The sequence below is a fragment of the Tachypleus tridentatus genome, chromosome 11 (assembly GCF_004210375.1).
Source record: "Tachypleus tridentatus isolate NWPU-2018 chromosome 11, ASM421037v1, whole genome shotgun sequence".
Lineage (NCBI taxonomy): Eukaryota > Metazoa > Arthropoda > Merostomata > Xiphosura > Limulidae > Tachypleus > Tachypleus tridentatus.
The window spans coordinates 70,758,180-70,776,562 of NC_134835.1; the positions used below are offsets into that span (position 1 = coordinate 70,758,180).

Below are 18,383 nucleotides of genomic sequence, written 5' to 3' on the forward strand. Positions count from 1 at the left end.
GGAGATATCAGGACTAACATATAAAAAGAAGACATCAAATTTATGTGCAGATGCATTATACTCTAAAAACTAAAACTAAATCTTTCAGTTAATTTTTAAATCTTTTTTGCATGTGTTACATTAAAAACAATTTCCTTAAGGTCATCTTGTTTTCTTCCTGAATGGTAGAAGTTCAGTACTTACCTAATTTAACATAACATGATTCTAGTAGAAGATTCTGCAACCATAAAACGTGTTGTTTCAACCCTGCTTGACAGAGCTTGGCTACATGTTGTTTAATTTCATCAGTATCAGAACCTTCATCAGAGTTGCATTTTTCCTTGACCCACACATCAATATTTTTTGTTGAGTTATCATGCTGATCTCCAAACTGAATCATCCAAGTACAAATGCTTTACATATATATTCTAAACACTGCAACAGCTCATATTAATACATTCTGTGGTGTAACACATCTTTAGCTATTCTAATACTCAAACCATCAGTGTGTGACAGCTTGCAATACCCAATGTTGAAATTAAAAGAACAGTTACTATAATTTAAACCTTGAAAATCTGCAATGAATAAATCAAAATCATCACAGATAAATGATGGAACTGACTTTAATAGAAATATAATTATCTAAAAATCACAATTAGTAATAAAGGGTTCCTATGAATGCTATACTTGTATAAAAACAGATAAATATTGAGAAGTAAACTATAATAATAATATATATATTTATCTGTATAAGAGGAAATTTTTCACATGATACATAAATGTATTAAAATATTGTGTAATATATAGATATATGTTTCATATTTATGTACAAGTGTATTTTAAGAACAATATAAAAGAGAGACTTATTTCTTGCAATGGTGGTGCTAGTTTTTCTCAGTGAGGTAAGGCTACATTTCACCACCAAGATAAGGCCATTTTTCCACTTTTTCTTTTTTATTGTCTTTTCTAAGTGTTTTGTATTTGTTTAAAAAAAGCTCTAAAACAATTTTGGTTGTTTTGTATTTCTCTTAATTTCTTTGTATATCTTTATTTTTGTATTTTCTTAATCATTTCATTGAAGATTTTTAGAAATATTTTTTGCCTGTAAACATGCCTTTTATAATTATAAAGAAATAATAATGAATAATTAAATATTATAAAATATTTCTGAGGGTTTCTAAAGATTTAACATACACAGAGGATATGGAAGCATGAAGCTTATATGAATAATTTATTCCACGTATTAGACTACATGCATTAGCTCACTGGTTGTTGACAGAATAATCTTGATTTTTCCAAACAAAATAACTCATGGGAGTTTCAACTAATGTCAAGAGTAAAACACAAAACATACAACATGCAACACTGACATTTATATAAAGTATAACCTACAGCTTCCATTTGTCACCTCTGCATTTTAGGTACAACATATTTCTTAGAAAAATGACTGTTTACATTTGCACATGACAATTTTAGGGCTACCCATACACAAAAATGTAGTAATAAATACCTGAATACATTAGATTAAAAAAAAAAGTTTAACAGGATTTTTTTCACTATGATTGCTGTCACCTTGTGTTAGGATGTCTTACCCTTGTCCTTTATGAAACATATCCAATGTTTCTAAAAAAATCTGAAAAATAAAACCAAGACTTACTTTTGTTTCTTTTTCTTTCAAGACTTCATAGACACTGTGGCTCACAATACGTTTACTGTACAAGTGCCACAAGACCTTTGGAATAAAAAATGCTTAATGTCTGTCTGCTAATGCATTTTGTATATCAACAACTTATACTTTGCTGAAGTTTGACAGTGACTTGTCAATGTTCATCTCACAAAGAATTCCACATAAATGACATATCACAATCTTACATACAGAAATATTCTGTGTTTTGGTCTTTAAATTTAAAGTAAAAACAAATGAAGGTGCCTATTCAAATGGAACTTTTCATATTAAAAATAACAACTTTACTAAAGGTTTGATTTTTTACAAATAAAGTGCATCAATATAGTTATAATTCTAACATGAACTCCTGTATTAATAATTTTGTTGCCATCAGTACTAAAATATTGGTTAACTGAATTATGTTTTTATGCTGTTAATTAACATACTGGAAACGATTGTGGTTTTCTAGACAAAAATTACTATTTTAAAGACAAATAAGTTTGAGTTTCTTAGTCCTAAGATTTCCTATTGAAAAGAGGGCCCATATATCAAACACAAACAACATTATTTCCAATGAACTACTTACAGCAAGGCTATGATGTTCATATATCAACTGTTGTCATAATTAGTAGCCTATATGATCATATAAATTTTACACTAGTTAATAAATATTTATATTATTATAATTATAATATATTAATTTCCAAATATTTTATGCTTTAGTTGATAATATACTGCTTTAAAGGAAGTTCTGAGAATCTGATAATAACTGTTTGTGATAGTAGTCACTAGGATTACATGCTGAAACTTTTTATTAAAACTACTGTGCAATTAACCAGAGTTCTCAACAGTCAAACCAGAGAAATATATGAAACTATTTCTTATGAAATATCAAAAGGAACTTGGAACAGAAATATGCAAATAAACAAGAATACATCAAAGCACCACTTCACACATAATCAAAGAAAACTCATAATGTAATATCCTGAGAATGACCAGCAAAGAAGAGGAGTTAGGCCCACTAATACCAGGAACTTCATAGATCTCAGTGTATATTTTCCAACAAGTTGTAGTGGTTGATTTACAAAGAATAAAACTGTCATAAATGTACACAAAGTATAAACACTTAATAACAAACTGCACAATTTATAATTCAAACAACCAGGCATTACAATATAATAAAGAGTACTACAGTTTAGAGTAGAGCTAGTGATTGTGTGTTTGTATCTGTAACAAGGGTGTCAGACTAGTAAGAATGATGAAGGCTTTATTGAACAACGATCTCTTGATAATACAAGTTATTTGTCCTGTAGGTGAAACATAGAAGCCCTCCCAATGGTACAGCAGTATGTCTGTGGACTTTTACACTAGAAACCATGTTTCAACACCTGTGGTGAGCAGAGCACATAAAGCCCTTTGTGTAGCTTTGTACTTAACTTCAAACAAACAAAAAAAAAACATAAAATAGAAATGCTAATAGGAAAATATTCCAAAGTTTAAAGTACAAAACAATAGAGTTAAACCAAGTTTATCTTATACAAGGCTCACTCTTTTAGTTAAACTTAACTAAAAAATTAATGGCAAAAGTCAAATAGTTCCTACTTTTATAAAAATGAAGGTTAACTTTAATGTTGCATGAGAATTTAAAATAATACAACATAAAAATACACCAAACTGTTAAATACATTGAAAGTTCTCACTGCTTAAATAAAAATGGAACTTCATATTTATTCCTTGGTAAAATATTTTAGCTCTATTCTGTGTCGATAATGAATAAAAGACATTTGCTGAAAGTCTCTCAGTATTTTTGAAGAAAAAAATCTCTCAGACACTGTTTTAAATATGGCAATAAACATTTCAGTCTTTGACATAAGAAATAGTGATTCAAGACAGATCAGTTGACCAACAGAATATGAAGATCAAAGAGAGTGCATTCACTGTTACTGTCTTATTTACTGACAAAAGTAACTAGGCTCACTAATTAAAAGGTATTCATTTTAGTCCTACAGAAAAACCAGACAAAAAGGTGCCTAATCTTTTCTTAAACTAGTTTGCCCTTGGAAAAAAATGAAAGTTAATAACTTTCTCAAGACCCATTGTGTTCTAAGTTGTAGAATAACGAAAATCTGGATATTAAAAATATATAATTTAAACTACAGGGGTGGAAAACATACAGTACATCCTGATATTACAATATGAAAACTAGGCTACATTTTCCATCTCATAGATAACTACAGAAATTCATCATGACACCCCTTGCAAGATGGTATCCATTAATATTTGTAATTTTATTATTATGCCTAAGTATTATGTACGTTTTCTCCTATTGTTTAGTTCAGCTTTCTTTAGAGCTTATTTAAACATGATGGTAGGACAAATTCTTTAAAATTAAGTGTACTGTTATTTTCATAACAAAATAAATGACTAATAATGGGTGTCAATAAGATTTTGTCTTGGTGGCTATAGTCATTATGCAAATACACTTTGATCAAATGTTTTGTTAATACCACTAATCATCCAGCATTGAATTATAAGTGCTTGATTTGATAATAAAAGATAACTAAAGATTAAAAAGCCAAATGTTGAAGAACATGGAGATGTAAACTTGTTTACGAAATCCAACAAGAACTCATAAGTGTTGTGATTTATAAATAATCAGAAGTTGAAAGTGTTTTATTATTAAGTGTATTTTATAATATTTCATGCATTTTGTATTTTTTTCTATCTGTTTTTTTTCTTATGTTTTTGTGTGAAGATTATATTGTTGAGAATAGAACCTTTACTATCGGCTATGTCTTTTGCAAAAATCCATGCAAGGTATTTTCAAATTATAATATCCTACTTAATTTGTGAGAAAGTTCAATTAAGCATTATTTTTATAAGATCAAACTGTGACATTAACAATGTGATTGTAGTTGATGGAGAATACATTGTTTAGTACATCCTTAACTGGACATCTTGCACATATAAATATTATCATTAATCAGTAAAACACTGTCACATGTTAAAAACCTTATTACTGAATTAAGAAGCAACTATGATAAAATCACAAGATATAATGATCACCTTCAATGTATTCAACCTATTAATTAATGCACCAACCTTTAAAATACCACAAATACTCTAGAAACAGCTTGAAATTCACATAAGCATCAAGGAATGCAACCATCTGACAACATGTATGATAGCAGAACACATAACTTTCTGCATCAACACAAGTTACTTCCAATATTAAACTCAGTGCTAACAACAACAAAAAGGGTTATCTGTGGGTTCTTTCTTGTCACTAGTTATAAGTAACTTGTTAATGGAACATTTCAAGCAGATGACACCATTAAAATAGCTACTCGAGGATTCTAAAACACAGAATTTAGTTTAGATGTATTGGTGATACATTTGCCATATGATCATATATTGCAAATGAGGTTCCAGAATTCATGAAATACTTGAACATACAACAACTGACAATACAATTTAAAACAAGAGAAAGAAAAATAGATAAGCTCCTATTCCAACATGTAATTTTATGAAGACACATGGCTCAAATACAACAGGGGTTTACAAGAAACACACAGATACTAATAAATACTTCTACTATAGATCTAAACAATGTAAAGATTGGTATTATTGACAGCCTAGTCTGCAGAGTGAACAAGATTTGTAATACTGCAAATACTAAGAAAGTAGAAAAATAACATAAACAAGATAAACATTATGAATAAACAAAAACAAAATTACAAGCACATAACTATACTCTTTTAAGTCAAAAGTTTCTCCCCAAAAAAAAGTAAAGAGGATATGCAAATAACATAAAGCCAGAACAGTATTCAGATGCTACAACACAGTATAACGGTAATTAGTAAATAGAAAATGATCTGAAAATCCAACAAAGAGCAAAAACATAATTTACAATAAAAGTTGAAATCCAACAGTATAACAGATATATATGTGCATGTTGTTAAGCATGAAGATATACAATGTGTTTTCTACACTGTGTCCACTACAACTATAAAAATCTAAGTTTCAGCATTATAAGCCTTCAGACTTACTGCTTAGCCACTTGAGTGGGCAACAGACGTAGAAGTCTCTATGATAATCTTGCTAGAGTAGCCTCTTATGTCAAAAACAAAGACCATACAATAAAACAGGATAATACAGAAACAAGTATAATATAAATTATATACAATAAAATGAAATACAAAAGTTAACATTTTTTTTAAATTGAAAATCTTTTTCTAATAATACTGACTTCTTCTTATGCTACAGCTATTACCTGAATGCTAGAGTTTCTTCCTTTGCCCATCTAAGCATTGATCTGACTTTTCTCACTTGCTTCAGTCATTTATACCCCCCATTTCATTTCCCTTAGCAATATCTGTCTCATGACACTCACCACTTACCAGGACACTCCCAATATGCCAGTTAGGTAACTGGAATGGTCATATGGGACAAAGAACCTAAAGAAACATGAAGAATACAAAGGATACTGGGGACTCAAAGAATATTTTGTCATAAGTATAAAATGGTAGTTGATAAGACTGTCTTAGACAGAGCAACTGTGGAAGATGCAAAAGCCTTTGCCAAAGGGCTGGGTCAAAAAACAAGTTGGCACACTGAAGTGAGTTCAGCCCCTTCTCAATATACCATTTATTGATATATGTGTCATGTCCATTGATAAATATCCATTGCAGGACTGAGCCAAAAACATGGTAACCTTAGAAATTAAACCCTGATGTTGTGGAAAAGACTGCATAACTTCTATGCCTGAAGCTTGAGCTTCTGAATATCCGGGTGTACCATGTCAGATCATGACAGCCTCCAAAGAGATGGCCTAAGAAGTGGAATAGATGGACACTCCTAAATTTACTGCAGAACCAGAATCCAGGGTGTAGCTGTCAATTTGTTGTTATCAACAGGAGTCGACAATGGATTTAAATAAATCATAGTTAGTAACATGGGTAACATATGAATTGGAAGGAAGCCTAGAACTGCAATCTCATCCTGTCTTGATTTTCCCCTTAATAAGCCCAGATCATAAGGCACTGCCTTTTGAAGAACAAGAAGGACTAAAACTGTCTGAAGTAGTCTCATTGTCTATGTGTAGACCTTGCATTCAAGATTGTTGGTATATGCACCTTATCCCTAAAGTGAAGCATTCATGAGAAGATGGAACTCTGGATGAGGAGGTGGCAGAGGAACCAATATCTTATTAATATCCCAAATTAGCAACCCCTTAAGATTGAAGAATGATCCTGAATAATAAAACTGGGTAACCCAGTAAGTCAGTGTTTACTATTCCTTGGTCACATAAAGACCACTAAAAGGATCTCTTGTGCTCTTATCCCAAAGATACAATGGTTATGAGTGATGCCTACTTTCCTAAAAGAAAAAGAACCATTCGTGCAGTGGGAAAAGAAGAGGTGAGTAAGAATTGGAGCTGGATAGAAGTTAGCTGAGTCTGACTGAGAGACATGATTAAACAAAAAGCAGACTGATGATCTGCTGAATTGGAGCAAGAATAAATGTCTCAGATCTGGAAATGAAACCTGCTTTGGATGTTTCTGAAAGTAGCATTAGGGTTTGATGTTCTGAGAGTTGACTAAATGGTGCCAACAGCAATCAGTCATCTGTGAAATTGTGTGTTCATAGTGATATGGAATTAAGGTGACAGGGAAAAAAACTCATATGATTTGGCAGAAACCATGTAAAACTGATGCTAATTTTAAGGTATAAATCCTGAACTCCAATACCTGACCCTTGTGCACAAAAATGCTGATCGTGGTGGGATGCTACCACTATAGAAGTGTGTAGTTAGAATCTAAATACAAAAAACTTGGATATCCACAATTTCAGTATGTATATATAAGCCACTCAGATTGAAGAATGAGTAATTTGTGAATCTTGGAGAATCTAGGCATTGATATACATTAAAAAGACTGATGACAAGACATCAATATTCTATCTTCTTAGGTCTAACAACTTGGAGAAATAAAACTCTGGAAGAACATAGCATGATGTTCTCACTACTCCCAGACTGATCAAACTCTGATAGTCCTAGAACTAAGGTTTAAAACCTGAGAATCTGTATTAGATGGAAACCCTACAGGTTAGATAGATAATGGTGGTGAAGACGTGAACTACATGACTAATTCTTACTTAAGGACTTGTAGTGCTCGTGCATTTATGGTTAATATTACCACAAATCCAAAAATTCTTGGAACTAAGCTCTTGCAGATCCCAAAAGCATATAATAATCACAAATGTTGCTGGTGACAATATGACTGAACAGCAGAACTCTTGGAAATTGACAGATTCTATACTGTGTACCAATGTCCTGAGGGGTAATGTTGCAGTTAGGGATGTGCTGGAAACAATAATCTGGATTTTCATATCAAAAATTGGCTTGCCAAATGAATTTTTTTATTACAAAAATCACCGAGGTAACATAGAAAAATCCAAGGTATCTCTGAACGACTGTAACACTGGGAAACCCATAAGTGACATTTTGATGAGAAAAAGTGATAACATTATCTGAATGAGATGCTCTTTTACAGTACCAGGATAGAGGGTGCATTGATGTAGGTGGTGAGTGTAAATAGACATATATTGCTAAGCCAATTATGTGGGGTAACTGGAGTAAGCAAGAATAAATCAGTCCAATGCTTAGATGGTAGAAGGAAGTTGGTTGGTTGTTTGAAGTTTAATGGTGCAAAGCAACTAGGTCATCTGCACCAAACAACTGGTAAAAAAGTAAAAATTAAAAAAAATTATTAAAATACATAAAAAAGAATCACATTAAAACAAAACAAAGTCCAATTTTCGAATTAAAAACTTAAATAGCGTTATAAAGGCCAGTGGTCCTTAGACATTTAAAAATACAAGTGAGGTAGACCATGTCACCATTGCCAATGACACTGTCCAACGTCAAGGGTGATCCCATGGTAAAAATATGTGTAAAATGGTGCTGTCACTCACAGACATAATGACAGCATGACAGTAAAATGTGGGCTGCTGTAACTTGAGTGTCACACAGACCGCACATTGGTACATCAGTCCCAGATAAAAGAAAATGGTGAATTAAAAACTGACTAATGTGTAGCCTAGACAGGATAACTTCCTTCTTCTGATTCTTATGGAAGCAAGAGAGCCAAAGAGCAATAGAAAGTTTGATCTGAAAAAGCTTGTAATCATGTTGCTCATTCCAAATCAACTGTAAACTGGTGTTGAGCCAAGCCTTGAATACAGGACTGCATGGGACAGGTATGGCCATGATAGAAGTAGAAGATAAAGAGAAATGGGCCAGTCGGTTTTAAATATTGATGAGAACAGGGTGAGAACTAACATGAAGTGATTCCAGGACCAATAGAGAGCTAAGTGAGTCAGAACAAACAGTACAGTTCATAGCTTCTATGTGATCCAGGGCATGAGAAATGGCATACAATTTGGCAGTGAACACAGAAACTGTAGAGGGGAATCTGTGTGCAACTATTGAACCACAATAAACCATAGCAGATCCCACAGAGTCAACTGATTTCAAACCATCTGTATAAATGGGAATGAAAGGATGGTTCAAAAGATGTTTGGCAAAAAGAAGGCAGTACTTCCAATCAAGAGCATTTGCCTTCTTCATATGACTCAAAGAAAGGTTACAGTTGAGAATGGAAGTAAGTCCATTGGTGAAATGAACTAACCTGTGAATACAGCAATGTTATCCAAAGACAGATCTAATTCATCCAACTGCACCTGGATACAAAGGCCAAAAAAACAATGGCAGACCGTCTGTTCTGAAAAAACAGGGCCAACTGAGGAAGGAAAACACAACCCCAGGTTGGATGCTGTGTTAAGGATCATAGTTTTAAAGCATATAGTAAAGACATTTGCAAACAACAAAGGTGCACAGGAGGTTCGTGAATTTCAGCACTCAAACTTTGGACTGGAGAACTGCAGAAGGTTCCTGTACAGAGCTAAAGCCCTTGATGGTGAACTTGATCCAACATCTTCAAGACCAAGGTCCTGGCAGAGCCATAACCAGAGACTCACAGTCCAGTTTCGATTGAATGAGAGCACGATAGATTTTTTAGCATACAACATCGATTTTCTCCCCAAGAGGTGGAAGAGAGGACACGGAAGATATTCAGTGCCCTTTTACACTTGACACATAGCTGCTTGATGTGTGGAATAAAGGTCAGCTTATGATCAAAGATAAGCCCCAAGAAGTGTGACTCAGAAATCATGGGAAAAAATGGAGCTCAGGACTGGGATGAATACCTTGTTGGGTGCAGAAGTGCATGCAAACAGTTTTAGACTGAGAAAAGATAAAATCATTTTCTGTGGTCCACTTAAGAAAACAATTGACGACAGTCTGTAGCTGCTGTTCAATAAATCTCATGCTTGATGACTAACACAAGATGTGGAAATCATCGACATGGAGACTATTTGCAATTGTAGGGAGAGTTGTCTACTGATGGCATTAATTTTTATAATAAAAAGTGTGACACTCAAGACATAGCCTTGAGGGACTCCAAGTTTCTGTAAGAAAGAAAGGAAAAGTGGAATTGCTAGAACATTAAAATTTTTAAAATGAAAATGCGCAAATGGCCGTGCAACCTACATGAGTGGAGGTCTTGCAAAATGTCATACCCCATATAGCATCATAAGCTTTCTCCAGGTAAAAAAAAACCCAAACAGAAACAAGATATTATTGCTTGAGAAAGGCTTCCTTGATTGACATTTCAAATAGAATCAAGTGGTCCAGGGTGGAGTGATGTTGTCAGAACCAAAACTGGGTTGGGTGAGAGGAGAATGTTTGATTTGAGGAACCAAACAAGACTAGCATTAACCATCCTCTCTAAGGTTTTACAGAGACATCTTGTCAAAGCAATTGGTCGGTAGTTTGAAGAAATCTTGGGATCCTTCCCAGGCTTAGGAAAAGGGAGGACAATAGCATGGCACCAAGCATCAGGAAAAATATTCTCCTGCCAGATCCAGTTAAAAACAACCAGTAGAATAGCAAGAGAGGCAGGAAAGGGATAGCGCAACATTGTGTAGTCAATATTATCAGGTCCAACTGAACTACTGCCTGACCAATGAAGAGCAAGCTTGAGTTCCATCAGCAGAAAATGTTTTTCATGGTTACAATAGTGGTCAAATTGACCAATTATACTTTGAGATATGGTACAGAAAATAAAAGATAAATTATAAAGATTTACTGATAAAAAAAACAAGTTTGAAATGCATTTAGGAGGTCTTAGGGATTACACAAAGTAAATTTAAGATTTTTAGATGAAGAAAGTATTTTTAATTTCAACCTGAAAATTACCTTGCACATGAACTATTCAATATATTCATGGACAAATCTTTATTTTATTAAAAATGCTTCACTAAAAATATGATTTTTTGTATGTAAAAGACATACAATACTAACTGAAAGATTGCCAAGGTTTGTGAAGATGTACACACTATACTGAATATTTGAAGTATCAAATATAAAAAAAGACTTAACAAGTACAAAGAGGTCACATGGTCAACCAAATTGACCAAATCCATATTGAGAGAGTTAAACAGCTGTTCTTAGGACTTCCCTGAAAGTAGCAGCAGATTAGTAGCCAAATGTAGGATACAAACTGATTAGTAATTAGTTTCTAGTAATAGTAATAAGGAATTTAGTAGCTAGTCAGAGTGAAGTAATTGTACAGGCTACTAACCACCACAATGACTCCAAAGACTGACTTTTTATTTGTCTATCAAATATTTTGATAACAGTTCTTCAACTATTGTTTACAAAATTCTGTAGGGAAAAATGTAGAGATGAAATATCTTATAAATTATGACTTTTTATTTTTCTATCAAATATTTTGATAACAGTTCTTCAACTATTGTTTACAACATTCTGTAGGGAAAAATGTAGAGATGAAATATCTTATAAATTATTAACATGAAAATGTTTTGAAGTAAAAGGAACAGTTTCACTGATGTATGTTTATTATTTTTTAATGAGGGAAACAACTGAAATTCAAAAACAAAAATGCTGACCTGTTCTCTACTGCATGGAAAATTCTTATCCTTGTCAGCACAATGTTCCACAATACTTCCTATAGGGTCTGGGTCATTTTCAAATTGTAAGTAATACCAGTACAAAGAGTTAGCATCATTGCTTTGACTGCAGTCAGAAGATTTGCTGCTTTCATCACTTTCATCTCCACTACTACTGAAAAAAAATCACTAAAAGATCACAATGGAAATCCAAAATCATTAAATAAGCACACCCACTGAAACCAAAATATAAATATCTTTAGACAGTTAAGTATTCTTAAAAATTGATAAGTTTAAATTATAAACAAAAATAGGAAAAAATTCTAAATTACAGAATAATTATCACAACTTTGTTTTTCTTTTCTCATGTGTGAACCCTTTTCAATCATACTACTTTCTCTATAAATAACCAAGAGAACTGATTTCTTGTACATACATATATACATACATGCATCAACATGTACTTGAATCTAAAGTATGCACTTGGGCAACTCTTGACTGTTGCTCTTGTACTGAGTTAAAATTTTTCATTTCAATGTGGTATGAATATTTATTGAGATTAATTATTCTTATAACAGTTCAAACATTTTAAAATACTGTGAAATAATACAAGTTTTAATAAAGTAAATACTCTACTTAGAAACTCAATTACCTTTGATCTCTAGTATTGATATCGTGACCAAAAAGAGAATGTACACAGGTCTGTGGAGTACGCTGAGCAGTTCGAACAAACTTATTCATGACATAGCTCATCAGGTCATTTTGGTACTAAATGTGAATAAAATGTTTTTCAATCAAAAACTGAAATACTGCTGAGAGTTAAAACAGCACATTTCATAAAATATTTAAAAATCTGGACCTTTTTCTTTTACAGAGACTTCATAACTGTGTAGAGAACATTGTCTGAATTACTTCTGTTAATATATTAGCATAAAGATTTCCTTGTTTGACAGTCTTGTTTAACATTTCATGACTGCTCTAAACACTTCTTCTATAAAGACTTTAAGTGTAGTATTTCAACATGCTAATATTAAAAGAAGATTCGTTTACAACAAAATATTCTTGAAGGACTATTTAAGTAACCTATATTAGACTAGTTAAAGTATTAAAATAATTGTTAATTTTATAACTGTGATGGTTTATTCAGTATATTGCATGTAGTGTCCCAACTTTTGCTTGTAAAAAATACAATAAATATAACATGGTTTTCCTTGTAATTTTTGTTAAATTTTACTGTGTGTGTATATATACATAAATATAATACTTTTTTCTCTCATACAATAATGCTTATAATAAATAACCTTATTTAAGATATTTCTTCACAGAATATAACAACTAGTAAACTCATTATTGGTTAATGTACACTATTATATTAATGAATAAATTCCAGCTTAATGAAATAAATTAGCAATTTTTATTAAATAAAATTCTACAAATCTTGTCTAATTCATTTGCTAATTCCTTGTTTAACAAAAATATACATATACAAAGGTATTATGCTTACCAATGTAAATAAAAGTTTAGGACAATGATTAATGAATTAATTTTGAAAATATGGTAAACACATTGTTACAAGAAAATGTATACAACTACATTAATACAAAGACCACAAGCAAACATAGCTCAAGAACAGAATATCGTCATTCAAATACCATATCTGATAAACTATAAATTCATAAGAATTACAATATCTATAGAATTCATACTGTGCTTTTACAGAAATAGTTAATCTACAGTAATTATATTTTTTCAGTGATTTTCTATTTGAATAAGCATTACATGTACACCACTCATTGGTTACATAATACTTACACTAGCAAGAAATATTCTCAATATTTTGTTTATTTAACACCAAATGTAAGCATTCTAACCTCAGAAATGTTCCAATCTTCTTCTATGATTTGTGAGAAGGTTTTCAGAATTATAGGATGGAAAAGTGATTCAGGAGAATTCAAGTCACCAGCAACGTGATGCATCATTGTAAAGACACAGTCATTAACATATTCACTAAAAGAAAAGTAAATTCACAATGTTTATAATTTTATTATACATGTCCATACAAACATAGATAAACTCAAGACTGAGCAAGCTAACTATCAGTCACCCCAGTGGCACAGTGAAATGTCTGTAGACTCACACTACTAGAAACTGGGTTTTGATACCTGTGTTGGGCAGAGCACAGATAGCCCATTGTGTAGCTTTATGCTTAATTGCAAACAAGCTAACTATTGTAGGAATCAAAGTATTTTTAGTGCTTATTTAACCATTTAGATTAATTAGTTTCTATTACTGACAACAATGTTGGATTATCTCACAACCACCGAGATGAGAAATAAGATTAATTATACTTTAAGCTGGTAAGACTGCAGTCTCAATTTAAAGAACTTCATTTTTTCTTTAGGAAAAAAAATCAATTCTATTTTCAGTTAGATAGATATATTCATAGAGATAAACAGAGAGAACAGTTGTGGATATAAAGTAAACATTCACATCACATAAACGAATATAAAAACTTAAAATAATAGCCTGCTTCTCATTCATTTTAATATGATGGAGATCATCAGATTTTAATATAATTTTATACATACAGCATGCTAGAGGAAGAAATTTCCAAGAGAAAATTTTATAAAATTCTATCCATTTATATTTAGGCTTTGTTCACATAGGCCACTCAATATTTCTGATAATAACCCCTTTTCATAAAAAACAGATTTGTTATTTATATACAAACAATAAAAAATAAATTTTACAATAATTAAATATGCTCTATAAATGGTGATGCTAAAAGCCCAAAAACAAGGTAAGGATGAATATGAAAACACATACAAAGTCACTATATAACTAGTCAAATTTTATCAAGAATAACTTTAATTTTCAACTAAGTGTTGAATTCCTGTCAGTTGCATCAACTCAGGTTTGAATAAAAGCATTTAAACTGAATAATGCTAGAAATAAGCTTGTTAGATTGACTAAGTACTTACTGGCTACTTAGTTAGGGATTTTTGCATGGTCTGGTTTAGTCCTCTCTCCCTTGTTTCTGTATTTTTTCACATTGTCATCCGTACATCATACTTAATTCTTTTTATTTTTAACATTTTTTATTTCTTGTTTGTTCTCTCTCTTAAAACAATTTAATTGAGATAGGTTGATAAGAGAATATTGGTCTATTTTCATAATTCAATGGTAATACATATTAATTTTATTAGTTTCTCTAATTTTATATTACAGTGGGGACAAGGTAAGTTGAAATGGTTCCTTCAGCATGGTACAAGTACCCATGAGTTATGGACCAATATTAAAGAGAAATGTACAAAACCCACACCTTCCAACTTCACCCCATCTTACTGCATGTGCACACAACTGACATGAGTACGTACCATAGTTATATCAATTAACAGGAAAAACATCATGCAGATCGAAGGCAAAGCATACACACACAGCTGCCAAGCTTGGACCCACTGAGTATTTGAAGAAAAGTAGATGACTGTATAATGTATTGTTTTGATAATTAACAAACTGGTGTTTTTAAACTCAGACACCAATAATATGAACACACATCAGCCAGTTGTATAAATACTTTGAATATTAATTTCAATTATTCTTTCTTTCCTTAGTTAGTTCTACGAATACTGTTTTGACAGATATAATATTTGAGTAATGAAAAGTCAGAAACTGTCGTTATATATGAACATTTTTCACTGCCATCTAGTGACCTGAAATGTAGCTTATTTATGAAATATGGAAATAATAAATGCTAAGTAGTAGGTAGGTTTCCATATTATTAACTACTCCAAAAAAATATGTGTGGTAGAAGAATATGACAAACATACTGTTACACAAGCTGTTAAGTACTTGATAATGACAATTAGATGCTCAAACATTGCTATAACTCATATTTAACAGTTATTTGTAAGTGTCATAGATTAGTAATAGACTGAATGCAGCATTTTTTCTTGGCTCATTTCTACATACTAAGCATTACTTAGTTATATGATATGCCTTTGATGTAAAACTATCCTGTAAATAAACTGAAAACATAAAACATAAGTTGTTATTAAATACTCACCTATTTGTTCTGAAATCTTCTAACACTCTTCCATACTGTTCCATTACTTTAACAGTAGAAAATCTAAAAGATTACAAAACATACTTCATTCATAGTACTAGTGAACATAACAAAATGTCCATAATCTTATTGTATTAATAATGTTCCTTTAATTACAAATGTTAAACCATATTAACTAAAAAATTGAGTTATTCTTACATTTCTTGGACCATAAAATATTATTATTTTAAATAATAATAAAGTTGGTTTGTGTAAGCTTCTTAAGGTGGAGATTATTATACCATTTGGACTTGTAGCTGCATTCTTAGATGAATGACTCTGTGTATCACATTCAAGCTAAAGATTACTTCCATATTGCATTTAATTATAGCTTATATAGAGATTACTTTAGGTTGAGCCTCTCCTGCATGTTAATCTATACAGAGTAGTGTATTATCTTTACTGTAAATGATCAGCATTGCTATGTTTTACGTTCCTGTGCCAGCAATAAGATTACACAAGCACCAAAATTATGTGCATGTGAGATTGGTCTTGCTACATAGGCCATTCCATTTTATGTCTTAAATTTTGGAAGCTCATTACCTATAAATAGTGCAGGTTTTATTCTGTGCAATTCTTGCATCCCCTGCCTCAGCTGAGTCATGCCTTATGTGCAACACTTAGCTTGAGCTTAAATGAATGTTTTTCAGGCTTTATCATTATCACTGTGCCACAAACATAATTGTTGATGCTTTAACTCTTCTTGACAGTGGGAAGATGGTTGAGAGAAAAGCATTTTTAACACATCAAACTACTCAGTGCAATTTTCTTAAGAAGCCTACCAATACTGATCAGTTATTGGTATAGAAATGTAAGTTTTTTATATTACTTTGGAGACCTGCAATATGATGGGCCCATCGGTGTGTTGCCCTGATTGCTCTGATTTTAAATATGTCACACGATTTAAGAGCTTTTTACATTTCTTTTATCAGTTGTCTTTTGTTCTTCAAATGAGTCTTGCACATGAAATGATCACTGTAGACATTACATTCCTCATGCCACTCAAGGTGGGTTTACCAAAAGCAAGGTCTTCATCATCTTGGTGCTCAGAAAATGTGCAATAAATGCTTCATTTATTAAGGTAAGTAATATTGTAAGAAATAACAAATTGTCAGTTTTTTCAGATAAATAAATTATTTTCTAAGTTACTGTTAATTATAATGCTCAAAACAGTAATCGTGCTTCCTTTTTTTTACTTGACTCATGTGTTACTAAAAACCTTTCAAAATGATCATGAAACATCTTCACTACTAAATTACATTTCCATCCAATACTGCTGAAACAAGAAGTTTGTATGAAAACAAGTTTTGACACTTCAGTCTAACTGAGTGAGAGAAACACATTCAGTTTACTTTATAATGACCACTCCAATTTTCTGGAGTGCATGTGATGTCAGTAAGGGGGTTCAGTTTAGAGTGACTTTCTGTAATGATGAAAGTTGGCATTTTTTTAAACTAACAAGCGAGGAAAAGTTGAACTGAAACTTTATTTTATTTTACACAACAGTAGATGTAAACTTTATTTTATTTTACACAGTGTTGTATATTTACTTACTTTCTCCAATATTATATCATTCAGTGAGATATCTATTATATAAGGGAAACATACTGTTTTGCTAAAGTCTATATTGTTATATAACAGGTACATTAGATACAACAGTTGAAATCCTAATGTTTATTCAATGATAGGATGAAATTGATGTATTAATTTAATTTAACAACTTTGTTCCAAAATGTAAAGTTGACTCTGGTGTAAATTTTACTTACTGTTGCAAATGACCAAGAAGATCAAAATCTGCTTGAATTTCTTCGTCATTAACAGCTCTTTCTAATAGTACAAGAAGGGTGTGATTGGTTGTGACAACATCAACTAAATATTGCTTGGTGTGAATAAACGGACTGTAGTTTCGAATCATAAGGAGTAAAAGTTGACGTAGGTCATTCATCTTTACGAGTTGTCCTGCAAAAATAAAGCTTGTTTTATTATGCATTAAGACATCAGTTACAGTAAAGCTGCACTGCTTTTTGTTTGCAATATATGTATGAAGAAATACAGAGCAGCTTTTCAAGACCATCTTTAGCATTGCAAACTTTATTATATATCATCTGTAAATCAACAAAAGCTACAGCACACGTACTTTTAATGCTAAAATAGTTGATTAAGCACTATAAATTAATTATAGAAACTAAGATAATTTTCTTTTGATACCAGGAAAATACTAAGTAGTTTTCACAATCAAAGTGTAATATTCTGAGGTTTATTTTTGAGATTAAACTAATGTTTTTTTATTTCCTCATTTCGATACAAATGTCAAAAAAAACTTATGTTAACTCGTATAAATACAATCCAGTACTTTCTTTTAAAGTTGGAAAAATATAAAAATTAAAAAAAATCAAACTCACCTTTCAATTTTTGAAAAACAAGTTTCTCTCGTCGAGGAATAGGCTTCCGACAGTAACTGTCAATTGTCGCTATCATTTCCCGTAAGGCAGTAACAAGCAGGTGCATGCTGAAGAATCCAAATGAACATCTTTTGTTTAATTTCATCAGTTTTATTAAATTTTTTTAATTATTGCATTGTCATAATACTTTAAAATTTAT

The 18,383-nt window shown here is 31.6% G+C and overlaps 1 protein-coding gene across 4 annotated transcripts in view; it reads right to left on the minus strand.

Moving 5' to 3' along the window:
- LOC143232415 (protein timeless-like) overlaps positions 1–18,383 on the minus strand; it is a 75,460-nt gene that overhangs the window by 17,333 nt on the left and 39,744 nt on the right. For 3 of the 4 annotated variants that reach the window (XM_076467860.1, XM_076467861.1, XM_076467857.1), the window contains exons 12-19: positions 18,185–18,291; positions 17,549–17,741; positions 15,744–15,806; positions 13,549–13,684; positions 12,330–12,445; positions 11,678–11,852; positions 1,637–1,711; positions 184–370 (exon numbers count right to left, since the gene is read on the minus strand). In XM_076467860.1, coding sequence (XP_076323975.1) covers positions 184–370; positions 1,637–1,711; positions 11,678–11,852; positions 12,330–12,445; positions 13,549–13,684; positions 15,744–15,806; positions 17,549–17,741; positions 18,185–18,291 — 1,052 coding nt within the window. The remainder of the gene's footprint in view (positions 1–183; positions 371–1,636; positions 1,712–11,677; positions 11,853–12,329; positions 12,446–13,548; positions 13,685–15,743; positions 15,807–17,548; positions 17,742–18,184; positions 18,292–18,383) is intronic. The other variant, XM_076467859.1, reaches the window with a different exon arrangement.